Here is a 26664-nt window from a genome sequence, read left to right as displayed (position 1 = left end):
CACACCTGAGGGCTCACCTGGGCACACCTGAGAACACACCTGAGGTACCTGGGGGAGGTGGGGGTGTGGGTTGAGAAGGTCCCCATGGGCCACCTCAGTGGGTGGAGCAGACCGTGGTCCTTGTGAGGACCACCCCAGGTGAGAACACACCTGGCCACACCTGAGGGCTCACCTGGGCACACCTGAGGGCTCACCTGGGCACACCTGAGAACACACCTGAGATACCTGAGGGAGGTGGGGATGTGGGTTGAGAAGGTCCCCTTGGCCACCTCAGTGGGTGCAGCAGACCATGGTCCTTGTGAGGACCACCCCAGGTGAGAACACACCTGGCCACACCTGAGGGCGCACCTGGGCACACCTGGGCACACACCTGGGCACACCTGAGAACACACCTGAGATACCTGAGGGAGGTGGGGATGTGGGTTGAGAAGGTCCCCTTGGCCACCTCAGTGGGTGGAGCAAACCATGGTCCTTGTGAGAACCACCCCAGGTGAGAACACACCTGGCCACACCTGAGGGCTCACCTGGGCACACCTGAGAACACACCTGAGATACCTGAGGGAGGTGGGGATGTGGGTTGAGAAGGTCCCCATGTGCCACCTCAGTGGGTGGAGCAGACCATGGTCCTTGTGAGGACCACCCCAGGTGAGAACACACCTGGGCACACCTGGGCACACCTGGGCACACCTGAGAACACACCTGAGATACCTGAGGGAGGTGGGGGTGTGGGTTGAGAAGGTCCCCTTGGCCACCTCAGTGGGTGGAGCAGACCATGGTCCTTGTGGGGACCACCCCAGGTGAGAACACACCTGGGCACACCTGAGGGCTCACCTGGGCACACCTGAGGGCGCACCTGGGCACACCTGAGGGCTCACCTGGGCACACCTGAGGGCTCACCTGGGCACACCTGAGAACACACCTGAGATACCTGGGGGAGGTGGAGGTGTGGGTTGAGAAGGTCCCCTTGGCCACCTCAGTGGGTGGAGCAGACCATGGTCCTTGTGGGGACCACCCGAGGTGAGAACACACCTGGCCACACCTGAGGGCTCACCTGGGCACACCTGAGGGCTCACCTGGGCACACCTGAGAACACACCTGAGATACCTGGGGGAGGTGGGGGTGTGGGTTGAGAAGGTCCCCTTGGCCACCACAGTGGGTGGAGCAGACCATGGTCATTGTGAGGACCACCCCAGGTGAGAACACACCTGGGCCACACCTGGCCACACCTGACCACACCTGAGAACACACCTGAGATACCTGGGGGAGGTGGGGGTGTGGGTTGAGAAGGTCCCCTTGGCCACCACAGTGGGTGGAGCAAACCATGGTCCTTGTGAGGACCACCCCAGGTGAGAACACACCTGGCCACACCTGAGGGCTCACCTGGGCACACCTGAGAACACACCTGAGATACCTGGGGGAGGTGGGGATGTGGGTTGAGAAGGTCCCCATGGGCCACCTCAGTGGGTGGAGCAGACCGTGGTCCTTGTGGGGACCACCCCAGGTGAGAACACACCTGGGCACACCTGGGCACACCTGGGCACACCTGAGAACACACCTGAGATACCTGGGGGAGGTGGGGGTGTGGGTTGAGAAGGTCCCCTTGGCCACCTCAGTGGGTGGAGCAGACCATGGTCCTTGTGGGGACCACCCCAGGTGAGAACACACCTGGCCACACCTGAGGGCTCACCTGGGCACACCTGAGGGCTCACCTGGGCACACCTGAGAACACACCTGAGATACCTGGGGGAGGTGGGGATGTGGGTTGAGAAGGTCCCCTTGGCCACCTCAGTGGGTGGAGCAAACCATGGTCCTTGTGAGGACCACCCCAGGTGAGAACACACCTGGCCACACCTGAGGGCTCACCTGGGCACACCTGAGAACACACCTGAGATACCTGGGGGAGGTCGGGATGTGGGTTGAGAAGGTCCCCATGGGCCACCTCAGTGGGTGGAGCAGACCATGGTCCTTGTGGGGACCACCCCAGGTGAGAACACACCTGGGCACACTTGAGGGCTCACCTGGGCACACCTGAGGGCTCACCTGGGCACACCTGAGGGCTCACCTGGGCACACCTGAGAACACACCTGAGATACCTGGGGGAGGTGGGGATGTGGGTTGAGAAGGTCCCCTTGGCCACCTCAGTGGGTGGAGCAGACCGTGGTCCTTGTGAGGACCACCCCAGGTGAGAACACACCTGGGCCACACCTGAGGGCTCACCTGGCCACACCTGAGAACACACCTGAGATACCTGGGGGAGGTGGGGATGTGGGTTGAGAAGGTCCCCTTGGCCACCACAGTGGGTGGAGCAGACCATGGTCCTTGTGAGGACCACCCCAGGTGAGAACACACCTGGCCACACCTGAGGGCTCACCTGGGCACACCTGAGAACACACCTGAGATACCTGGGGGAGGTGGGGGTGTGGGTTGAGAAGGTCCCCTTGGCCACCTCAGTGGGTGGAGCAGACTGTGGTCATTGTGAGGACCACCCCAGGTGAGAACACACCTGGGCACACCTGAGGGCTCACCTGGGCACACCTGAGAACACACCTGAGATACCTGAGGGAGGTGGGGATGTGGGTTGAGAAGGTCCCCGTGGGCCACCTCAGTGGGTGGAGCAAACCATGGTCCTTGTGAGGACCACCCCAGGTGAGAACACACCTGGCCACACCTGGCCACACCTGACCAGGTTGAGGACATGAGAGACAAACCTGGAGACAACCTCACCTCCCCGCCTCCACTCCGGCCGTGCCCGGAGCGCATCCCAGCGTCCCACCTGCTCCAGGTGAGGAGCTCCAGGTGAGGAGCTCCAGGTGAGGAGCTCCAGGTGAGCTGCAGCCAGGTGTGTCCGGCAGGTTCCAACTACTACGTGCGCATCCTGAGCACCATCGACCGCGAGCTGCTCAAGCCCAACGCCTCGGTGGCGCTGCACAAGCACAGCAACGCCCTGGTGGACGTCCTGCCGCCCGAGGCCGACAGCAGCATCATGATGCTCACCTCAGGTGGGCACACCTGGGCACACCTGGGCACACCTGGGCACACCTGGGAGCCATAAAGTGTCGTTTTGGGGTGAAAAAATGGGGTTTGGGGTGAAAAAATGGGGTTTGGGGTCATCTTGGGGTCATGAGATGTTGGGTGGAGCCATCTTGGGGTCAGCAGGGCTCACCTGGGCTCACCTGGGCACACCTGGGCACACCTGGGCACACCTGGGCACACCTGGGCACACCTGGGAGCCATAAAGTGAAGTTTTGGGGTGAAAAAATGGGGTTTGGGGTCATCAGAAGTCAGCTGGGGTCGTCTTGGGGTCATGAGATGTTGGGTGGAGCCATCTTGGGGTCAGCAGGGCTCACCTGGGCACACCTGGGCACACCTGGGAGCCATAAAGTGAAGTTTTGGGATGAAAAAATGGGGTTTGGGGTCATCAGAAGTCAGCTGGGGTCATCTTGGGTCATGAGATGTTGGGTGGAGCCATCTTGGGGTCAGCAGGGCTCACCTGGGCACACCTGGGCTCACCTGGGCACACCTGGCACACCTGGGAGCCATGAAGTGAAGTTTTGGGGGGGGAAATGGGGTTTGGGGTGAAAAAATGGAATTTGGGGTCATCAGAAGTCAGCTGGGGTCATCTTGGGTCATGAGATGTTGGGTGGAGCCATCTTGGGGTCAGCAGGGCTCACCTGGGCACACCTGTCCACACCTGGGCACACCTGTCCACACCTGGGCACACCTGGGCACACCTGGGCACACCTGGGATCCATAAAGTGAAGTTTTGGGGTGAAAAAATGGGGTTTGGGGTCATCTTGGGGTTGTTTGTGACGCCCTGGTGGACGTCCTGCCGCCCGAGGCCGACAGCAGCATCATGGTGCTCACCTCAGGTGGGCACACCTGGGCACACCTGGGCACACCTGGGAGCCATAAAGTGAAGTTTTGGGGTGGAAAAATGGGGTTTGGGGTGAAAGAAATGGAGTTTGGGGTCATCTTGGGGTCATGAGATGTTGGGTGGAGCCATGCTGGGGTCATCAGGGCTCACCTGGGCACACCTGGGCACACCTGGGCACACCTGCGCTCACCTGGGAGCCATAAAGTGAAGTTTTGGGGGGGGGAAATGGGGTTTGGGGTGAAAAAATGGGGTTTGGGGTCATCTTGGGTCATGAGATGTTGGGTGGAGCCATCTTGGGGTCACCTGGCTCACCTGGGCACACCTGGGATCCATAAAGTGAAGCTTTGGGGTGAAAAAATGGGGTTTGGGGTCATCTTGGGGTTGTTCGTGAGGCCCTGGTGGACGTCCTGCCGCCCGAGGCCGACAGCAGCATCATGGTGCTCACCTCAGGTGGGCACACCTGGGCACACCTGGGCACACCTGGGATCCATAAAGTGAAGTTTTGGGGTGAAAAAATGGAGTTTGGGGTCATCTTGGGGTCATGAGATGTTGGGTGGAGCCATCTTGGGGTCAGCAGGGCTCACCTGGGCACACCTGGGCTCACCTGGGCACACCTGGGCACACCTGGGCACACCTGGGAGCCATAACGTGTCGTTTTGGGGTGAAAAAAATGGGGTTTGGGGTGAAAAATGGGGTTTGGGGTGAAAAATGGGGTTTGGGGTCATCTTGGGTCATGAGATGTTGGGTGGAGCCATGCTGGGCACACCTGGGCACACCTGGGCTCACCTGGGCACACCTGGGCACACCTGGGCACACCTGGGCTCACCTGGGCACACCTGGGCACACCTGGGCTGGTTCCCAGGCCATCCCAGTTTGTCCCAGTTGCCCCAAACTGGTCCCAGTTCCCTCCAAGTCCCCCCCAGTTCCCTCCCAGTCCCTCCCAATCCCTCCCAGCCCCTCCCAGTCCCTCCCAGTCCTTCCCAGTCCCTCCCAGTCCCACCCAGTCCTCATCCCAGTCCCTCCCAGTCCCCCCCCAATCCCCCCCCAGTCCCTCCCAGTCCCCCCCAGTCCCCCCCAGTCTCTCCCAGTTTGTCCCAGTCCCTCCCAGTTTGTCCCAATCCCTCCCAGTTTGTCCCAGTCCTCATCCCAGTCCCTCCCAGTCCCCTCCCAATCCCCTCCCAGTTTGTCCCAGTCCCTCCCAGCCCCCCCCAATCCCCTCCCAGTTTGTCCCAGTCCCTCCCAGTCCCCCCCAATCCCCTCCCAGTCCCCTCCCAGTCCCTCCCAGTCCATCCCAATCCCCTCCCAGTCCCTCCCAGTCCCTCCCAGTCCCTCCCAGTCCCTCCCAGTCCCCTCCCAGTTCCCTTCCAGTCCCTCCCAGTCACTCCCAGTCCCTCCCAGTCCCTCCCAGTCCCCCCCAGTCCCCCTCCAATCCCCTCCCAGTTTGTCCCAGTCCCTCCCAGTCCCTCCCAGTCCCTCCCAGTCCCTCCCAGTTCCCTCCCAGTCCCTCCCAGTCCCTCCCAGTCCCCTCCCAGTTCCCTTCCAGTCCCTCCCAGTCACTCCCAGTCCCTCCCAGTCCCCTCCCAGTCCCTCCCAGTTTATCCCAGTCCCTCCCAGTCCCTCCCAGTCCCCCCCAGTCCCTCCCAGCCCCCCCCAATCCCCTCCCAGCCCCTCCCAGTCCCTCCCAGTCCCCCCCAGTCCATCCCAGTCCCCTCCCACTCCCTCCCAGCCCCTCCCAGTCCGTCCCAGTCCCTCCCAGTCCCTCCCAGTATATCCCAGTCCCCCCCAGTCCCCTCCCAGTTTGTCCCAGTCTCTCCCAGTCCCCCCCAATCCCCTCCCAGTCCCTCCCAGTTTGTCCCAGTCCCCCCCAGTCCCTCCCAGTCCGTCCCAGTCCCCCCCAGTCCCTCCCAGTCCCTCCCAGTCCCCCCCAGTCCCCCCCAGTCACTCCCAGTTCCCCCCAGACCAGAAGCCGGACGTGGTCTACGCCGACATCGGCGGCATGGACATCCAGAAGCAGGAGGTGCGCGAGGCCGTGGAGCTGCCCCTCACCCACTTCGAGCTCTACAAACAGGTGAGAGCCCAGGTGGCCTCCGGGGGGGACCTCAGGTGGTCTCCAGGTGAGACCTCAGGTGAGAGCTCAGGTGGCCTTCGGGGGGACCTCCGGGGGGACCACCAGGGGAGACCTCAGGTGAGACCACCAGGTGAGACCACCAGGGGAGACCACCAGGTGAGACCTCAGGTGATCTCCAGGTGAGAGCTCAGGTGAGACCTCAGGGGAGACCTTAGGGGAGAGCTCAGGTGGCCTCCGGGGGGACCATCAGGGGGGACCACCAGGTGAGAGCTCAGGTGAGACCTCAGGTGGCTTCTGGGGGGACCACCAGGGGGGACCACCAGGGGGGACCACCAGGTGAGACCACCAGGTGAGACCACCAGGGGAGACCTCAGGTGAGAGCTCAGGGGAGACCTCAGGGGAGAGCTCAGGGGACACCTCAGGTGAGAGCTCAGGGGATACCTCAGGGGACACCTCAGGTGAGACCTCAGGTGAGACCTCAGGGGACACCTCAGGTGAGAGCTCAGGGGACACCTCAGGTGAGACCTCAGGTGAGACCTCAGGGGACACCTCAGGTGAGAGCTCAGGTGAGAGCTCAGGTGGCTTCCAGGGGGGACCACCAGGGGAGACCACCAGGTGAGACCTTAGGTGAGACCACCAGGGGAGACCACCAGGTGAGACCTCAGGTGATCTCCAGGTGAGAGCTCAGGTGGTCTCCAGGTGAGAGCTCAGGTGGTCTCCAGGTGAGAGCTCAGGTGGCCTCCAGGGGGGACCACCAGGGGGGACCACCAGGGGAGACCACCAGGTGAGACCTCAGGTGAGAGCTCAGGGGAGACCTTAGGGGAGACCTTAGGGGAGACCTTAGGGGAGAGCTCAGGTGAGAGCTCAGGTGGCCTCCAGGGTGACCTCAGGTGAGAGCTCAGGTGAGACCACCAGGTGAGAGCTCAGGGGAGAGCTCAGGGGAGAGCTCAGGTGAGAGCTCAGGGGACACCTCAGGGGAGACCTCAGGTGAGACCTCAGGGGACACCTCAGGTGAGAGCTCAGGTGAGAGCTCAGGTGAGAGCTCAGGTGAGAGCTCAGGTGAGAGCTCAGGTGACCTCCAGGTGAGAGCTCAGGGGAGAGCTCAGGTGAGAGCTCAGGTGAGAGCTCAGGTGAGAGCTCAGGGGAGAGCTCAGGTGAGAGCTCAGGGGAGAGCTCAGGGGAGACCACCAGGGGAGACCTCAGGGGAGAGCTCAGGTGAGAGCTCAGGTGAGAGCTCAGGGGAGAGCTCAGGTGAGAGCTCAGGTGAGAGCTCAGGTGAGAGCTCAGGGGAGAGCTCAGGGGAGAGCTCAGGTGAGAGCTCAGGTGAGAGCTCAGGGGAGAGCTCAGGTGAGAGCTCAGGTGAGAGCTCAGGTGACCTCCAGGTGAGAGCTCAGGTGGCCTCCAGGTGAGAGCTCAGGTGAGAGCTCAGGTGAGAGCTCAGGGGAGAGCTCAGGTGAGAGCTCAGGTGAGAGCTCAGGTGACCTCCAGGTGAGAGCTCAGGTGGCCTCCAGGTGAGAGCTCAGGTGACCTCCAGGTGAGAGCTCAGGGGAGAGCTCAGGTGAGAGCTCAGGTGAGAGCTCAGGTGAGAGCTCAGGTGAGAGCTCAGGGGAGAGCTCAGGGGAGACCACCAGGGGAGACCTCAGGGGAGAGCTCAGGTGAGAGCTCAGGTGAGAGCTCAGGGGAGAGCTCAGGGGAGAGCTCAGGTGAGAGCTCAGGTGAGAGCTCAGGTGAGAGCTCAGGTGAGAACTCAGGGGAGAGCTCAGGGGAGAGCTCAGGTGAGAGCTCAGGGGAGAGCTCAGGTGAGAGCTCAGGTGACCTCCAGGTGAGAGCTCAGGTGGCCTCCAGGTGAGAGCTCAGGTGAGAGCTCAGGTGAGAGCTCAGGGGAGAGCTCAGGTGAGAGCTCAGGTGAGAGCTCAGGTGACCTCCAGGTGAGAGCTCAGGTGGCCTCCAGGTGAGAGCTCAGGTGAGAGCTCAGGTGAGAGCTCAGGGGAGACCTCAGGTGAGAGCTCAGGTGAGAGCTCAGGTGAGAGCTCAGGTGGCCTCCAGGTGAGAGCTCAGATGGTCTCCAGGTGAGACCCCCAGGTCATGCTCAGGTGACCTCCAGGGGATCTCCAGGTCATGCTCAGGTGACCTCCAGGTCATCTCCAGGTGACCTCGAAGAGCCTTAGGTGACCTTAAGGCCTCTTAGGTGACCTTGAGCACCCTCAGGTGATCTCCAGGGCACCTTTAGGACCTCCAGGGCACCTTCAGGTGACCTCCAGGGCACCTTGAGCACCCTCAGGTGACCTCCAGGTCATTTTCAAGTGACCTTGGGGGCCTTCAGGTGACCTAGAGGCCACCTTGGAGACCTCCAGGTGATCTCCAGGGCACCTTTAGGACTTCCAGGGCACCTTGGGCACCCTCAGGTGATCTCCAGGGCACCTTGAGCACCCTCAGGTGAGCTCCAGGACACCTTCAGGTGGCTTTGGGGAATGCTCAGGTGACCTTGGGGATGCTCAGGTGACCTCCAGGTCATCTCCAGGTGACCTTGAGGAGCCTTAGGTGACCTTAGGGCCTCTCAGGTGACCTTGAGCACCCTCAGGTGACCTCCAGGGCACCTTGAGGACCTTCAGGTGACCTCCAGGTCATTTTCAAGTGACCTTGGGGGCCTTCAGGTGACCTAGAGGCCACCTTGGAGACCTCCAGGTGACCTCCAGGGCACCTTGAGCACCCTCAGGTGACCTCCAGGGCACCTTCAGGTGGCTTTGGGGGATGCTCAGGTGACCTTGGGGATGCTCAGGTGACCTCCAGGTCATTTCCAGGTGACCTTGAGGGCCTTCAGGTGACCTAGAGGGCACCTTGAGCACCCTCAGGTGACCTCCAGGGCCCCTTGAGGACCTCCAGGGCACCTTGAGGACCCTCAGGTGACCTCCAGGTCATCTCCAGGTGACCTTGAGGGCCTTCAGGTGACCTAGAGGCCACCTTGGAGACCTCCAGGTGACCTCCAGGGCTCCTTGAGCACCCTCACGTGATCTCCAGGGCACCTTGAGGATCTTCAGGTGACCTCGAGGGCACCTTGAGCACCCTCAGGTGACCTCCAGGGCACCTTGAGGACCTTCAGGTGACCTCCAGGTCATCTCCAGGTGACCTTGAGGGCCTTCAGGTGACCTAGAGGCCACCTTGGAGACCTCCAGGTGACCTCCAGGGCCCCTTTAGGACTTCCAGGGCACCTTGAGCACCCTCAGGTGATCTCCAGGGCACCTTGAGAACCTCCAGGTGACCTCCAGGGCACCTTCAGGTGGCTTTGGGGGATGCTCAGGTGACCTTGGGGATGCTCAGGTGACCTCCAGGTCATTTCCAGGTGACCTTGAGGGCCTTCAGGTGACCTAGAGGGCACCTTGAGCACCCTCAGGTGACCTCCAGGGCCCCTTGAGGACCTCCAGGGCACCTTGAGGACCCTCAGGTGACCTCCAGGTCATCTCCAGGTGACCTTGAGGGCCTTCAGGTGACCTAGAGGCCACCTTGGAGACCTCCAGGTGACCTCCAGGGCCCCTTGAGCACCCTCAGGTGACGTCCAGGGCACCTTGAGGACCTTCAGGGGACTTCCAGGGCACCTTGAGGACCTCCAGGGCACCTTGGGCACCCTCAGGTGACCTCCAGGGCTCCTTGAGCACCCTCAGGTGACCTCCAGGGCACCTTGGAGACCTCCAGGTGACCTCCAGGGCACCTTGAGCACCCTCAGGTGACCTCCAGGGCACCTTGAGGACCTCCAGGGCACCTTGAGCACCTCCAGGTGACCTCCAGGGCACCTTGGGGACCTCCAGGGCACCTTGAGGACCTCCAGGGCACCTTGAGCACCCTCAGGTGACCTCCAGGTGATCTCCAGGTGACCTTCAGGGCCTTCAGGTGGCCTAGAGGCCACCTTGGAGACCTCCAGGTGACCTCCAGGGCACTTTGGAGACCTCCAGGTGACCTCCAGGGCACCTTGAGAACCTCCAGGGCACCTTGAGCACCCTCAGGTGACCTTGAGGACCCCTCAGGTGACCTCGAGGCCGCGGCGCTGAGCTCCAGGTGAGCTCACCTGTGTCTTCTCCTGGCGCAGATCGGCATTGACCCCCCGCGGGGGGTGCTCATGTACGGCCCCCCCGGCTGCGGGAAGACCATGCTGGCCAAGGCCGTGGCCCACCACACCACAGGTGAGCTCCTGGGGACACCTGCGGGGGCTGGGGACACCTGGGGGGGGTTTGGGGACACCTGGGGGGGGTTTGGGGTCACCTGGGTGGGGTTTGGGGACACCTGGGTGGGGTTTGGGGACACCTGGAGGGGGTTTGGGGACACCTGGGTGGGGTTTGGAGACACTTGGGTGGGATCTGGAGACACCTGGGTGGGGTTTGGGGACACCTGGGTGGGGTTTGGGGACACCTGGAGGGGTCTGGGGAGGTTCTGGGTGGGGTTTGGGGGTGAGGAACCTTCTGGAGAACTTCGGGATGGAGCTCAAGAACACCTGGGTGGGGTTTGGGGACACCTGGGTGGGGTTTGGGGACACCTGGGTGGGGTTTGGGGACACCTGGGTGGGGTTTGGAGACACCTGGGTGGGATCTGGGGACACCTGGAGAGATTTGGTGACACCTGGGTGGGGTTTGGTGGTGAGGAACCTTCTGGAGAACTTCGGGATGGAGCTGAAGAACACCTGGGTGGGGTCTGGGGACACCTGGGTGGGGTTTGGGGACACCTGGGTGGGGTTTGGGGACACCTGGGTAGGGTTTGGAGACACCTGGGTGGGGTTTGGAGACACCTGGGTGGGGTTTGGAGAGGTTCTGGGTGGGGTTTGGGGACACCTGGGTGGGGTTTGGGGACACCTGGGGGGGGTTTGGAGACACCTGGGTGGGGTTTGGGGACACCTGGGTGGGGTTTGGGGTCACCTGGGTGGGGTTTGGGGACACCTGGGTGGGGTTTGGGGTCACCTGGGTGGAGTTTGGGGTCACCTGGGTGGGGTTTGGAGACACCTGGGTGGGGTTTGGTGACACCTGGGTGGGGTCTGGAGACACCTGGGTGGCGTTTGGAGACACCTGGGTGGGGTTTGGGAACACCTGGGTGGGGTTTGGGGGTGAGGAACCTTCTGGAGAACTTCGGGATGGAGCTCAAGAACACCTGGGTGGTGTTTGGTGACACCTGGGTGGTGTTTGGGGACACCTGGGTGGGGTTTGGGGACACCTGGGTGGGGTTTGGGGAAGTTCTGGGTGGGTTTTGGGGGTGAGGAACCTTCTGGAGAACTTCGGGATGGAGCTCAGGAACACCTGGATGGGGTTTGGTGACACCTGGGCGGGATCTGGGGACACCTGGGTGGGGTTTGGTGACACCTGGGTGGGGTCTGGGGACACCTGGGTGGGGTTTGGGGAAGTTCTGGGTGGGTTTTGGGGGTGAGGAACTTTCTGGAGAACTTCGGGATGGAGCTGAACAACACCTGGGTGGAGTTTGGGGACACCTGGAGGGGGTTTGGGGACACCTGGAGGGGTTTGGTGACACCTGGAGAAATTTGGTGACACCTGGGTGGGGTTTGGGGACACCTGGGTGGGGTTTGGGGAGGTTCTGGGTGGGGTTTGGGGGTGAGGAACCTTCTGGAGAACTTCGGGATGGAGCTCAGGAACACCTGGGTGGGGTTTGGAGACACCTGGGTGGGGTTTGGGGTCACCTGTGTGGGGTTTGGGGACACCTGGGTGGGGTTTGGGGTCACCTGGGTGGGGTTTGGAGACACCTGGAGGGGTTTGGGGACACCTGGGGGGGGTTTGGGGACACCTGGGGGGGGTTTGGGGACACCTGGGTGGGGTTTGGGGACACCTGGAGGGGTTTGGGGACACCTGGGTGGGGTTTGGGGACACCTGGGGGGGGTTTGGGGACACCTGGAGGGGTTTGGGGACACCTGGGGGGGGTTTGGGGACACCTGGGTGTGGTTTGGAGACACCTGGAGGGGTTTGGGGTCACCTGGAGGGGTCTGGGGACACCTGGGGGGGGTTTGGGGACACCTGGGTGGGATTGGGAACACCTGGATGGGGTTTGTTGACACCTGGGTGGGGTTTGGGGACACCTGGGGGGGGTTTGGGGTCACCTGGGTGGGGTTTGGGGACACCTGGGTGGGGTCTGGAGACACCTGTAGGGGTTTGGAGACACCTGGGTGGGGTTTGGTGACACCTGGGTGGGATTGGGGACACCTGGGTGGGGTTTGGGGATACCTGGGTGGGGTTTGGGGTCACCTGGAGGGGTTTGGAGACACCTGGAGAAATTTGGTGACACCTGGAGGGGTTTGGGGAAGTTCTGGGTGGGGTTTGGGGGTGAGGAACCTTCTGGAGAACTTTGGGATGGAGCTCAGGAACACCTGGGGGGAGGGGATTTGGGGGTCACCTGGATTCCTGGAGGTGTTTTGGGTTCCTGGTGTTCTCCATGGGGTTCTGGAGGTCTCCATGGGTTCCTGGTGCTCTCCATGGGTTCTTGGTGTTCTCCATGGGGTTTCTGGAGGTGTTTTGGGTTCCTGGTGTTCTCCGTGGGTTCCTGGTGTTCTCCATGGGGTTCTGGAGGTGTTTTGGGTTCCTGGTGGTCTCCATGGGTTCCTGGTGGTGTCCATGGGTTCCTGGTGTTCTCCCTGTGGGGTTTTTGGGGTTTCTGGAGGTGTTTTGGGTTCCTGGTGTTCTCCGTGGGTTCCTGGTGTTCTCCATGGGAATTCTGGAGGTGTTTTGGGTTCTTGGTGGTCTCCATGGTTTCCTGGTGGTCTCCATGGATTCCTGGTGTTCTCCATGGGTTCCTGGCGTTCTCCATGGAGTCCTGGAGGTGTTTTGGGTTCCTGGTGTTCTCCATGGGTTCCTGGTGGGATTTTTGGGGTTCCTGGTGTTCTCCATGGGTTCCTGGTGTTCTCCATGGGGGTTCTGGAGGTGTTTTGGGTTCCTGGTGGACTCCATAGGTCCCTGGTGGGATTTTTGGGGTTCCTGGTGTTCTCCATGGGTTCCTGGTGGTCTCCATGGGGGGGTTTTGGGGTTTCTGGAGGTGTTTTGGGTTCCTGGTGGTCTCCATGGGTTCCTGGTGTTCTCCATGGGGTTCCTGGAGGTGTTTTGGGTTCCTGGTGCTCTCCATGGGGTCTCTGGAGGTGTTTTGGGTTCCTGGTGCTCTCCATGGGGTTTCTGGAGGTCTCCATGGGTTCCTGGTGTTCTCCATGGGTTCCTGGTGCTCTCCATGGGGTCCTGGAGGTGTTTTGGGTTCCTGGTGTTCTCCATGGATTCCTGGTGTTCTCTGTGGGGTTCTGGAGGTCTCCATGGGTTCCTGGTGTTCTCCATGGGGTTGCTGGAGGTCTCCATGGGTTCCTGGTGTTCTCCATGGATTCCTGGTGTTCTCCACGGGTTCCTGGTGGTCTCCATGGGGTTTCTGGAGGTGTTTTGGGTTCCTGGTGTTCTCCATGGGTTCCTGGTGGTGTCCATGGGTTCCTGGTGTTCTCCCTGTGGGGTTTTTGGGGTTTCTGGAGGTGTTTTGGGTTCCTGGTGTTCTCCATGGGTTCCTGGTGTTCTCCATGGAGTTTCTGGAGGTGTTTTGGGTTCCTGGTGGTGTCCATGGGTTCCTGGTGTTCTCCCTGTGGGGTTTTTGGGGTTTCTGGAGGTGTTTTGGGTTCCTGGTGGTCTCCATGGGTTCCTGGAGGTGTTTTGGGTTCCTGGTGTTCTCCATGGGTTCCTGGTGTTCTCCATGGGTTCCTGGCATTCTCCATGGAGTCCTGGAGGTGTTTTGGGTTCCTGGTGTTCTCCATGGGGTTCTGGAGGTCTCCATGGGTTCCTGGTGGTCTCCATGGGTTCCTGGTGTTCTCCATGGAGTTTCTGGAGGTCTCCATGGAGTTTCTGGAGGTCTCCATGGGTTCCTGGTTGTCTCCATGGGGGGGTTTTGGGGTTTCTGGAGGTGTTTTGGGTTCCTGGTGTTCTCCATGGGTTTCTGGAGGTCTCCATGGGTTCCTGGTGCTCTCCATGGGTTCCCGGTGGGATTGTTGGCATTTTGGACATCCCGCATTTGGGTTTTCCTGGCCTTTCCCAGCCGCCTTCATCCGCGTGGTGGGCTCGGAGTTCGTGCAGAAGTACCTGGGCGAGGGCCCGCGGATGGTGCGCGACGTCTTCCGCCTGGCCAAGGAGAACGCGCCCGCCATCATCTTCATCGACGAGATCGACGCCATCGCCACCAAGCGCTTCGACGCCCAGACCGGCGGTGAGGACCTCACCTGGCCGGGGGGCTCCGTTGGGGAGGGGTCTGGGTGGTCCTGGGTGGAGTCTGGGTGGTCCCAGGTGGATTGGGGGTGGTTTTTGGGGTGAGGAACCTTCTGGAGAACTTCTGGATGAAGGTCAGGAGAGCCTCAAGGTGGGGTTTGAGGACCTGAGAACAAGGCTGAGGGGTTGGGACCCCCAAACTGGGGAGGGGTCTTCATTGGGGTGGGGTCTGGGTGGTCCTGGGTGGAGTCTGGGTGGTCCTGGGTGGATTTGGGTGGTTTTGGGTGGGATTTGAGCTTGAGGAACCTTCTGGAGAACATCAAGGTGAGGTCTGGGGACACCTGGGTGGGGTTTGAGGACTCCAGACCCCCAAATTGGGGAGGGGTCTCCTTTGGGGTGGGATCTGGGTGGTCCTGGGTGGAGTCTGGGTGGTCCCAGGTGGATTTGGGTGGTTTTGGGGGGTGAGGAACCTTCTGGAAAACTTGTGGATGAAGGTCAGGAGAACCTCAAGGTGGGGTTTGAGGACCTGAGAACAAGGCTGAGGGGTTGGGACCCCCAAACTGGGGAGGGGTCTCCTTTGGGGTGGGGTTTGGGTGGTCCTGGGTGGAGTCTGGGTGGTCCCAGGTGGATTTGGGGTGGTTTTGGGTGGGATTTGAGCTTGAGGAACCTTCTGGAGAACATCAGGGTGAGGTCTGGGGACACCTGGGTGGGGTTTGAGGCCCCCAGACCCCCAAATTGGGGAGGGGTCTCCTTTGGGGTGGGGTTTGGGTGGTCCTGGGTGGATTTTGGGTGGTCCTGGGTGGAATTTTGGGGCTTTTTGGTGGAGTTTGGGCTTGAGGAACCTTCTGGAGAACATCAAGGTGAGGTCTGGGGACACCTGGGTGGGGTTTGAGGCCCCCAGACCCCCAAATTGGGGAGGGGTCTTCATTGGGGTGGGGTTTGGGTGGTCCTGGGTGGAGTCTGGGTGGTCCTGGGTGGATTTGGGGTGGTTTTGGGGGGTGAGGAACCTTCTGGAGAACTTGTGGATGAAGGTCAGGAGAACCTCAAGGTGGGGTTTGAGGACCTGAGAACAAGGCTGAGGGGTTGGGACCCCCAAATTGGGGAGGGGTCTCCTTTGGGGTGGGGTTTGGGTGGTCCTGGGTGGAGTTTGGGTGGTCCTGGGTGGATTTGGGGTGGATTTGGGTGGGATTTGAGCTTGAGGAACCTCTTGGAGAACATCAAGGTGAGGTCTGGGGACACCTGGGTGGGGTTTGAGGCCCCCAGACCCCCAAATTGGGGAGGGGTCTCCTTTGGGGTGGGGTCTGGGTGGTCCTGGGTGGATTTTGGGTGGTCCCAGGTGGATTGGGGGTGGTTTTGGGGGGTGAGGAACCTTCTGGAGAACTTCTGGATGAAGGTCAGGAGAACCTCAAGGTGGGGTTTGAGGACCTGAGAACAAGGCTGAGGGGTTGGGACCCCCAAATTGGGGAGGGGTCTCCTTTGGGGTGGAGTTTGGGTGGTCCTGGGTGGGGTTTGGTGGTCCCAGGTGGAATTTTGGGGCTTTTGGGTGGGATTTGAGCTTGAGGAACCTTCTGGAGAACATCAAGGTGAGGTCTGGGAACACCTGGGTGGGGTTTGAGGCCCCCAGACCCCCAAATTGGGGAGGGTCTCCTTTGGGGTGGGGTCTGGGTGGTCTTGGGTGGAGTCTGGGTGGTCCCAGGTGAATTTGGGTGGTTTTTGGGGTGAGGAACCTTCTGGAGAACTTCTGGATGAAGGTCAGGAGAACCTCCAGGTGGGGTTTGAGGACCTGGGGGGGAGAACAAGGCTGAGGGGTTGGGACCCCAAATTGGGGAGGGGTCTTCTTTGGGGTGGGGTTTGGGTGGTCCTGGGTGGAGTCTGGGTGGTCCTGGGTGGAATTTTGGGGCTTTTTGGTGGAGTTTGAGCTTGAGGAACCTTCTGGAGAACATCAAGGTGAGGTCTGGGGACGCCTGGGTGGGGTTTGAGGACTCCAGACCCCCAAATTGGGGAGGGGTCTCCTTTGGGGTGGGGTTTGGGTGGTCCCAGGTGGAGTCTGGGTGGTTCTGGGTGGATTTGGGTGGATTTGGGTGGGATTTGAGCTTGAGGAACCTTCTGGAGAACTTCTGGATGAAGGTCAGGAGAACCTCAAGGTGGGGTTTGAGGACCTGAGAACAAGGCTGAGGGGTTGGGACCCCAAATTGGGGAGGGGTCTCCTTTGGGGTGGGGTCTGGGTGGTCCTGGGTGGAGTCTGGGTGGTCCCAGGTGGAATTTTGGGGTGGTTTTGGGTGGGATTTGAGCTTGAGGAACCTTCTGGAGAACATCAAGGTGAGGTCTGAGGACACCTGGGTGGGGTTTGAGGCCCCCAGACCCCCAAATTGGGGAGGGGTCTTCATTGGGGTGGGGTTTGGGTGGTCCTGGATGGAGTTTGGGTGGTCCTGGGTGGAGTCTGGGTGGTCCCAGGTGGATTTGGGGTGGATTTGGGTGGGATTTGAGCTTGAGGAACCTTCTGGAGAACATCAAGGTGAGGTCTGGGGACACCTGGGTGGGGTTTGAGGCCCCCAGACGCCCAAATTGGGGAGGGGTCTCCTTTGGGGTGGGGTTTTGGGTGGTCCTGGGTGGAGTCTGGGTGGTCCCAGGTGAATTTGGGGTGGTTTTTGGGGTGAGGAACCTTCTGGAGAACTTCTGGATGAAGGTCAGGAGAACCTCCAGGTGGGGTTTGAGGACCTAAGAACAAGGCTGAGGGGTTGGGACCCCCAAATTGGGGAGGGGTCTCCTTTGAGGTGGGGTTTGGGTGGTCCTGGGTGGAGTCTGGGTGGTCCCAGGTGGATTTGGGGTGGTTTTGGGTGGGATTTGAGCTTGAGGAACCTTCTGGAGAACATCAAGGTGAGGTCTGGGGACACCTGGGTGGGGTTTGAGGCCCCCAGACCCCCAAATTGGGGAGGGGTCTTCATTGGGGTGGGGTCTGGGTGGTCCTGGGTGGAGTTTAGGTGGTCCCAGGTGGATTTGGGGTGGTTTTTGGGGGGTGAGGAACCTTCTGGAGAACTTCTGGATGAAGGTCAGGAGAACCTCAAGGTGGGGTTTGAGGACCTGAGAACAAGGCTGAGGGGTTGGGACCCCCAAATTGGGGAGGGGTCTCCTTTGGGGTGGGGTCTGGGGGGTCCTGGGTGGAGTTTGGGTGGTCCTGGGTGGAATTTTGGGGCTTTTGGGTGGGATTTGAGCTTGAGGAACCTTCTGGAGAACATCAAGGTGAGGTCTGGGGACACCTGGATGGGGTTTGAGGACTCCAGACCTCCAAATTGGGGAGGGGTCTCCTTTGGGGTGGGGTTTGGGTGGTCCCAGGTGGAGTCTGGGTGGTCCTGGGTGGAGTCTGGGTGGTCCCAGGTGGATTTGGGGTGGATTTGGGTGGGATTTGAGCTTGAGGAACCTCTTGGAGAACATCAAGGTGAGGTCTGGGAACACCTGGGTGGGGTTTGAGGCCCCCAGACCCCCAAATTGGGGAGGGGTCTTTGTTGGGGTGGGGTCTGGGTGGTCCTGGGTGGAGTTTGGGTGGTCCCAGGTGGATTGGGGGTGGTTTTGGGGGGTGAGGAACCTTCTGGAGAACTTCTGGATGAAGGTCAGGAGAACCTCAAGGTGGGGTTTGAGGACCTGAGAACAAGGCTGAGGGGTTGGGACCCCCAAATTGGGGAGGGGTCTCCTTTGGGGTGGGGTTTGGGTGGTCCTGGGTGGAGTTTGGGTGGTCCCGGGTGGATTTGGGGTGGTTTTGGGGGGTGAGGAACCTTCTGGAGAACTTCTGGATGAAGGTCAGGAGAACCTCAAGGTGGGGTTTGAGGACCTGAGAACAAGGCTGAGGGGTTGGGACCCCCAAACTGGGGAGGGGTCTCCTTTGGGGTGGGGTCTGGGTGGTCCTGGATGGAGTTTGGGTGGTCCTGGGTGGAGTTTAGGTGGTCCCAGGTGGATTTGGGGTGGTTTTGGGTGGGATTTGAGCTTGAGGAACCTTCTGGAGAACATCAAGGTGAGGTCTGGGGACACCTGGGTGGGGTTTGAGGCCCCCAGACCCCCAAATTGGGAAGGGGTCTTCTTTGGGGTGGGGTCTGGGTGGTCCTGGGTGGAATTTTGGGGTGGTTTTGGGTGGGATTTGAGCTTGAGGAACCTTCTGGAGAACATCAAGGTGAGGTCTGGGGAGACCTGGGTGGGGTTTGACGACTCCAGACCCCCAAATTGGGGAGGGGTCTCCTTTGGGGTGGGGTTTGGGTGGTCCTGGGTGGAGTCTGGGTGGTCCTGGGTGGATTTGGGGTGGATTTGGGTGGGATTTGAGCTTGAGGAACCTTCTGGAGAACATCAAGGTGAGGTCTGAGGACACCTGGGTGGGGTTTGAGGCCCCCAGACCCCCAAATTTGGGAGGGGTCTTCTTTGGGGTGGGGTTTGGGTGGTCCTAGGTGGAGTCTGGGTGGTCCCAGGTGGATTTGGGGTGGTTTTGGGGGGTGAGGAACCTTCTGGAGAACCTCGGGATGAAACTCAGCAACACCTGGGTGGGATTTGGGGTCACCTGGGTGGGATTTTGGGGTTTTGGGTGGATTTTGGGGTCACCTGGATGCAATTTGGGGTCACCTGGATGGAATTTTGGGTCACCTGGGTGGAATTTGGGGTCACCTGGATGGAATTTGGGGTCACCTGGACGGAATTTTGGGGTTTTGAGTGGATTTTGGGGTCACCTGGGTGGGATTTGGGGTCACCTGGGTGGAATTTGGGGTCACCTGGGTGGGATTTGGGGTCACCTGGATGGAATTATGGGGTCACCTGGGTGGGATTTTGGGGTTTTGGGTGGAATTTGGGGTCACCTGGACGGAATTTGGGGTCACCTGGACGGAATTTGGGGTCACCTGGGTGGGATTTGGGGTTGAGGAACCTTCTGGAGAACCTTGGGATGAAACTCAGCAACACCTGGGTGGGATTTGGGGTCACCTGGGTGGAATTTGGGGTCACCTGGGTGGAATTTGGGGTCACCTGGGTGGGATTTGGGGTCACCTGGATGGAATTTGGGGTTTTGGGTGGATTTTGGGGTCACCTGGATGGAATTTGGGGTCACCTGGACGGAATTTGGGTCACCTGGGTGGGATTTGGGGTCACCTGGGTGGGATTTGGGGCTGAGGAACCTTCTGGAGAACCTTGGGATGAAACTCAGCAACACCTGGGTGGGATTTGGGGTCACCTGGGTGGGATTTGGGGTCACCTGGGTGGAATTTGGGGTCACCTGGGTGGAATTTGGGGTCACCTGGGTGGGATTTTGGGGTTTTGGGTGGAATTTGGGGTCACCTGGGTGGGATTTGGGGTCACCTGGATGGAATTTGGGGTCACCTGGGTGGAATTTGGGGTCACCTGGGTGGGATTTGGGGTCACCTGGGTGGAATTTGGGGCCACCTGGGTGGATTTTGGGGTTTGGGGTGGAACCCCCGAACTCCGGAGGTCCCAAAATTGCCGTTTTTCGCCCCAAGCCGACCGCGAGGTCCAGCGCATCCTCCTGGAGCTCCTGAACCAGATGGACGGCTTCGACCAGAACGTCAACGTCAAGGTGCGCCCAGGTGTGCCCAGGTGGGGCCCAGGTGGGCCCAGGTGACCACGGCCACCAACCTGGGCACACCTGGAGCAGCAGTTCCGGGGGGTCGATGGGGTTCTGTGGGGTTTGAAGGATCTCAGGTGTGTCCCTCACCTGTCACCTGTGTCCAGGTGACCATGGCCACCAACCCTGGGCACACCTGGGCACACCTGGATCAGGAACTATGGGGTTTTTATGGGGTGTTTTGAGGTTCTGTGGGGTTGTAAGGATCTCAGGTGTGCCCAGGTGTGTCCCTCACCTGTCACCTGTCCTCAGGTGATCACGGCCACCAACCCTGGGCACACCTGGGCACACCTGGATCAGGAACTACGGGGTTTTTATGGGGTTTTATGGGGTTTGAAGGATCTCAGGTGTGCCCAGGTGTGTCCTGACCCCTCACCTGTCCTCAGGTGATCATGGCCACCAACCCTGGGCACACCTGGGCACACCTGGATCAGCAATTCTGGGGTTTTTATGGGGTGTTATGAGGTTCTATGGGGTTTGAAGGATCTCAGGTGTGCCCAGGAGTGTCCCTCACCTGTCACCTGTGCCCAGGTGATCATGGCCACCAACCCTGGGCACACCTGGGCACACCTGGATCAGCAATTCTGGGGTTTTTATGGAGTTTTTATGGGGTGTTATGGGGTTCTATGGGGTTGTAAGGATCTCAGGTGTGCCCAGGTGTGTCCCTCACCTGTCACCTGTGCCCAGGTGATCATGGCCACCAACCGGGCGGACACGCTGGACCCGGCGCTGCTGCGGCCCGGCCGCCTGGACCGCAAGATCGAGTTCCCGCTGCCCGACCGGCGCCAGAAGCGCCTGATCTTCTCCACCATCACCGGCAAGATGAACCTGTCCGAGGAGGTGGACCTGGAGGATTGTATCCGCACACCTGGGCACACCTGGGCACACCTGGGCACACCTGGGCACACCTGGGAATACACCTGGGGGGGCTGGGAATGCACCTGGGCACTCCTGGGCACACCTGGGCACACACCTGGGGGGGCTGGGAATACACCTGGGCACACCTGGGGGGGCTGGGAATGCACCTGGGCACTCCTGGGCACACCTGGGGGGGCTGGGAATGCACCTGGGCACTCCTGGGCACACCTGGGGGGGCTGGGAATACACCTGGGCACACCTGGGAATGCACCTGGGCACACCTGGGGGGGCTGGGAATGCACCTGGGCACTCCTGGGCACACCTGGGGGGGCTGGGAATACACCTGGGCACACCTGGGAATGCACCTGGGCACACCTGGGGGGGCTGGGAATGCACCTGGGCACTCCTGGGCACACCTGGGGGGGCTGGGAATACACCTGGGCACACCTGGGCACACCTGGGCACACCTGGGGGGGGCTGGGAATACACCTGGGCACACCTGGGGGGGCTGGGAATACACCTGGGCACACCTGGCCATTTCAAGGACATGCCCTGGGCACACCTGGACATGCTCAGGACACACCTGGGCACACCTGGACATGCTCAGGGCACACCTAGGCAAACCCTGGACATGCTCAGGGCACGCCTGGGCACACCTGGGCACACCTGGGGGGGCTGGGAATATACCTGGGCACACCTGGGGGGGCTGGGAATACACCTGGGCACACCTGGGGGGGCTGGGAATACACCTGGGCACACCTGGGCACACCTGGGGGGGCTGGGAATATACCTGGGCACACCTGGGGGGGGCTGGGAATACACCTGGGCACACCTGGGGGGGGCTGGGAATACACCTGGGCACACCTGGCCATTTCAAGGACATGCCCTGGGCACACCTGGACATACTCAGGACACACCTGGGCACACCTGGACATGCTCAGGACACACCTGGGCACACCTGGACATGCCCAGGGCACACCTGGGCACACCTGCACATGCTCAGGGCACACCTGGGCACACCTGGACATGCTCAGGGCACACCTGGGCACACCTGGGGGGTGGTACAAGCACACCTGGGCACACCTGGACATGCTCAGGGCACACCTGGGCACACCTGCGCTGTTTCCTTGACCCCTGACCCAGACGTGGCGCGGCCGGACAAGATCTCGGGGGCCGACATCAACTCCATCTGCCAGGAGGTGAGGGCACACCTGGGCACACCTGGGCACACCTGGGACAGGTGTGGGGCACACCTGGGCACACCTGGGACAGGTGTGGGACACACCTGGGCACACCTGGGACAGGTGTGGGACACACCTGGGCACACCTGGGACAGGTGTGGGGCACACCTGGGACAGGCGTGGGGCACACCTGGGCACACCTGGGCACACCTGGGACAGGCATGGAACACACCTGGGCACACCTGGGACAGGTGTGGGGCACACCTGGGCACAGCTGGGACAGGCGTGGGACAGACTTGGGCACACCTGGGACAGGCGTGGGGCACACCTGGGACAGGTGTGGGGCACACGTGGGCACACCTGGGACAGGCGTGGGACACACCTGGGCACACCTGGGACAGGCGTGGGACACACCTGGGCACACCTGGGACAGGTGTGGGACACACCTGGGCACACCTGGGCACACCTGGGACAGGTGTGGGACACACCTGGGCACACCTGGGACAGGTGTGGCAGTAGGTGACCCAGGTGACACTGTCCCCATGTCCCCAGGGTGGCATGCTGGCCGTCAGGGAGAACAGGTACCCAGTGCTGGCACAGGTGACCCAGGTGTGGCTGTAGCTCAGTGTAGGTGACACAGGTGACCCAGGTGACACCCAGGTGACCCAGGTGACACTGTCCCCATGTCCCCAGGGTGGCATGCTGGCCGTCAGGGAGAACAGGTACCCAGTGCTGGCACAGGTGACACAGGTGTGGCTGTAGGTGACACAGGTGTGGCTGTAGCTCAGTGTAGGTGACCCAGGTGACACCCAGGTGACCCAGGTGACACTGTCCCCATGTCCCCAGGGTGGCATGCTGGCCGTCAGGGAGAACAGGTACCCAGTGCTGGCACAGGTGACACAGGTGTGGCTGTAGGTGACACAGGTGTGGCTGTAGCTCAGTGTAGGTGACACAGGTGACACAGGTGACACCCAGGTGACACTGTCCCCATGTCCCCAGGGTGGCATGCTGGCCGTCAGGGAGAACAGGTACCCAGTGCTGGCACAGGTGACACAGGTGTGGCTGTAGCACAGTGTAGGTGACACAGGTGACCCAGGTGACACCCAGGTGACACCCAGGTGACACTGTCCCCATGTCCCCAGGGTGGCATGCTGGCCGTCAGGGAGAACAGGTACACGGTGCTGGCACAGGTGACCCAGGTGTGGCTGTAGCTCAGTGTAGGTGACACAGGTGACACAGGTGACACCCAGGTGACCCAGGTGACACTGTCCCCATGTCCCCAGGGTGGCATGCTGGCCGTCAGGGAGAACAGGTACCCGGTGCTGGCACAGGTGACACAGGTGTGGCTGTAGCTCAGTAGGTGACCCAGGTGTGGCTGTAGCTCAGTGCAGGTGACCCAGGTGACACAGGTGACCCAGGTGACACTGTCCCCATGTCCCCAGGGTGGCATGCTGGCCGTCAGGGAGAACAGGTACCCAGTGCTGGCACAGGTGACACAGGTGTGGCTGTAGGTGACACAGGTGTGGCTGTAGCTCAGTGTAGGTGACCCAGGTGTGGCTGTAGCTCAGTGTAGGTGACACAGGTGACACCCAGGTGACCCAGGTGACCCAGGTGACCCAGGTGACACTGTCCCCATGTCCCCAGGGTGGCATGCTGGCCGTCAGGGAGAACAGGTACCCGGTGCTGGCACAGGTGACACAGGTGTGGCTGTAGGTGACACAGGTGTGGCTGTAGCTCAGTGTAGGTGACACAGGTGACACCCAGGTGACACCCAGGTGACACTGTCGCCATGTCCCCAGGGTGGCATGCTGGCCGTCAGGGAGAACAGGTACCCAGTGCTGGCACAGGTGACACAGGTGTGGCTGTAGCTCAGTGCAGGTGACACAGGTGACCCAGGTGACACCCAGGTGACCCAGGTGACACTGTCCCCATGTCCCCAGGGTGGCATGCTGGCCGTCAGGGAAAACAGGTACCCAGTGCTGGCACAGGTGACACAGGTGTGGCTGTAGGTGACACAGGTGTGGCTGTAGCTCAGTGCAGGTGACCCAGGTGACACAGGTGACACCCAGGTGACCCCGGTGACACTGTCCCCATGTCCCCAGGGTGGCATGCTGGCCGTCAGGGAGAACAGGTACCCAGTGCTGGCACAGGTGACACAGGTGTGGCTGTAGCTCAGTGCAGGTGACACAGGTGTGGCTGTAGCTCCGTGCAGGTGACACAGGTGACCCAGGTGACACCCAGGTGTCACTGTCGCCATGTCCCCAGGGTGGCATGCTGGCCGTCAGGGAGAACAGGTACACGGTGCTGGCACAGGTGACACAGGTGTGGCTGTAGCTCAGTGCAGGTGACACAGGTGTGGCTGTAGCTCAGTGTAGGTGACCCAGGTGACACCCAGGTGACCCAGGTGACACTGTCCCCATGTCCCCAGAGTGGCATGCTGGCCGTCAGGGAGAACAGGTACACGGTATTGGCACAGGTGACCCAGGTGTGGCTGTAGCTCAGTGTAGGTGACACAGGTGACACCCAGGTGACCCAGGTGACCCAGGTGACACTGTCCCCATGTCCCCAGGGTGGCATGCTGGCCGTCAGGGAGAACAGGTACATCGTGCTGGCACAGGTGACACAGGTGTGGCTGTAGGTGACACAGGTGTGGCTGTAGCTCAGTGTAGGTGACACAGGTGACACCCAGGTGACCCAGGTGACACTGTCCCCATGTCCCCAGGGTGGCATGCTGGCCGTCAGGGAGAACAGGTACACGGTGCTGGCACAGGTGACACAGGTGTGGCTGCAGCTCAGTGCAGGTGACCCAGGTGTGGCTGTAGCTCATTGTAGGTGACCCAGGTGACCCAGGTGAGCCAGGTGACACTGTCCCCATGTCCCCAGGGTGGCATGCTGGCTGTCAGGGAGAACAGGTACCCAGTGCTGGCACAGGTGACACAGGTGTGGCTGTAGGTGACACAGGTGTGGCTGCAGCTCAGTGTAGGTGACCCAGGTGACCCAGGTGACACTGTCCCCATGTCCCCAGGGTGGCATGCTGGCCGTCAGTGAGAACAGGTACCCAGTGCTGGCACAGGTGACACAGGTGTGGCTGTAGGTGACACAGGTGTGGCTGTAGCTCAGTGTAGGTGACACAGGTGTGGCTGTAGCTCAGTGCAGGTGACACAGGTGACCCAGGTGAGCCAGGTGACACTGTCCCCATGTCCCCAGGGTGGCATGCTGGCCGTCAGGGAGAACAGGTACCCAGTGCTGGCACAGGTGACACAGGTGTGGCTGTAGCTCAGTGTAGGTGACCCAGGTGACACCCAGGTGACACCCAGGTGACACTGTCCCCATGTCCCCAGGGTGGCATGCTGGCCGTCAGGGAGAACAGGTACCCAGTGCTGGCACAGGTGACACAGGTGTGGCTGTAGGTGACCCAGGTGTGGCTGTAGCTCAGTGTAGGTGACACAGGTGACCCAGGTGACCCAGGTGACACTGTCCCCATGTCCCCAGGGTGGCATGCTGGCCGTCAGGGAGAACAGGTACACGGTGCTGGCACAGGTGACACAGGTGTGGCTGTAGGTGGCACAGGTGTGGCTGTAGCTCAGTGCAGGTGACACAGGTGACCCAGGTGGCCCAGGTGACACTGTCGCCATGTCCCCAGGGTGGCATGCTGGCCGTCAGGGAGAACAGGTACCCAGTGCTGGCACAGGTGACACAGGTGTGGCTGTAGGTGACACAGGTGTGGCTGTAGCTCAGTGTAGGTGACACCCAGGTGACCCAGGTGAGCCAGGTGACACTGTCCCCATGTCCCCAGGGTGGCATGCTGGCCGTCAGGGAGAACAGGTACATCGTGCTGGCACAGGTGACACAGGTGTGGCTGTAGCTCAGTGCAGGTGACCCAGGTGTGGCTGTAGCTCAGTGTAGGTGACACAGGTGACACAGGTGACACCCAGGTGACCCAGGTGACACTGTCCCCATGTCCCCAGGGTGGCATGCTGGCCGTCAGGGAGAACAGGTACATCGTGCTGGCCAAGGACTTTGAGAAGGCGTACAAAACCGTCATCAAGAAGGACGAGCAGGAGCACGAGTTCTACAAGTGACACCTGGGGACACCTGGGGACACCCCTGGGGACACCTCAGGGACACCTGGGGACACCTGGGGACGTTCAAATAAAGCTGAGACCGAAGCGAGAGCATTGGAGATTTTTTGGGGACACCGGGAGGGACCTGGGGACACCGGGAGAGACCTGGGGACACCCTTGGGGACACTGGGAGGGACCTGAGGACATCCTTGGGGACCTGGGGACACCGGGAGGGACGTGGGGACACCGGGAGGGACCTGGCGACATCCCTGGGGACACCGGGAGGGATCTGGGGACATCCCTGGGGACACCCTTGGGGACACCGGGAGGGACCTGGGGACATCCTTGGGGACCTGGGGACACTGGGAGGGACCTGGGGACATCCTTGGGGACCTGGGGACACCGGGAGGGACGTGGGGACACCGGGAGGGACCTGGGGACACCCCTGGGGACACCCTTGGGGACACCGGGAGGGACCTGGGGACATCCTTGGGGACCTGGGGATACCGGGAGGGACGTGGGGACACCGGGAGGGACCTGGCGACATCCCTGGGGACCTGGGGACACCGGGATGGGCTTGGGGACATCCCTGGGGACACCAGGAGGGATCTGGGGACACCGGGAGGGACCTGGGGACACCCCTGGGGACACCCTTGGGGACACTGGGACACTGCTGGGGACACCGGGAGGGACCTGGGGGCACCGGGATGGTCTTGGGGACATCCCTGGGGACACTGGGATGGGCTTGGGGACACCCCTGGGGACACTGGGACACTGCTGGGGACACTGGGGACATCCCTG

The 26664-nt window shown here is 61.3% G+C and overlaps 1 protein-coding gene across 5 annotated transcripts in view; it reads left to right on the top strand.

The window, feature by feature from the left end:
- The window catches only part of PSMC4 (proteasome 26S subunit, ATPase 4), a 36844-nt gene extending 10876 nt beyond the window's left edge, over positions 1-25968 (top strand). For 2 of the 5 annotated variants that reach the window (XM_059872865.1, XM_059872869.1), the window contains 8 exons: positions 2853-2999; positions 5833-5942; positions 10024-10117; positions 13983-14150; positions 19636-19712; positions 20448-20616; positions 21762-21817; positions 25768-25968. In XM_059872865.1, the coding sequence (XP_059728848.1) occupies positions 2853-2999; positions 5833-5942; positions 10024-10117; positions 13983-14150; positions 19636-19712; positions 20448-20616; positions 21762-21817; positions 25768-25881 (935 nt within the window). In that variant the 3' untranslated portion in view covers positions 25882-25968. Of the gene's footprint in view, positions 1-2852; positions 3000-5832; positions 5943-10023; positions 10118-13982; positions 14151-19635; positions 19713-20447; positions 20617-21761; positions 21818-22351; positions 22455-22941; positions 23026-24368; positions 24453-25767 lie in introns of those variants that run through there. The other 3 variants (XM_059872867.1, XM_059872868.1, XM_059872866.1) reach the window with 3 other exon arrangements.
- Positions 25969-26664: the final 696 nt, after the last annotated feature.

This window comes from Haemorhous mexicanus, chromosome 39, assembly GCF_027477595.1.
Source record: "Haemorhous mexicanus isolate bHaeMex1 chromosome 39, bHaeMex1.pri, whole genome shotgun sequence".
In the NCBI taxonomy this organism is placed as follows: domain Eukaryota; kingdom Metazoa; phylum Chordata; class Aves; order Passeriformes; family Fringillidae; genus Haemorhous; species Haemorhous mexicanus.
The sequence above is the reverse complement of the archived record's forward strand: the minus strand, read 5'-3'. Positions and strand labels throughout refer to the sequence as shown.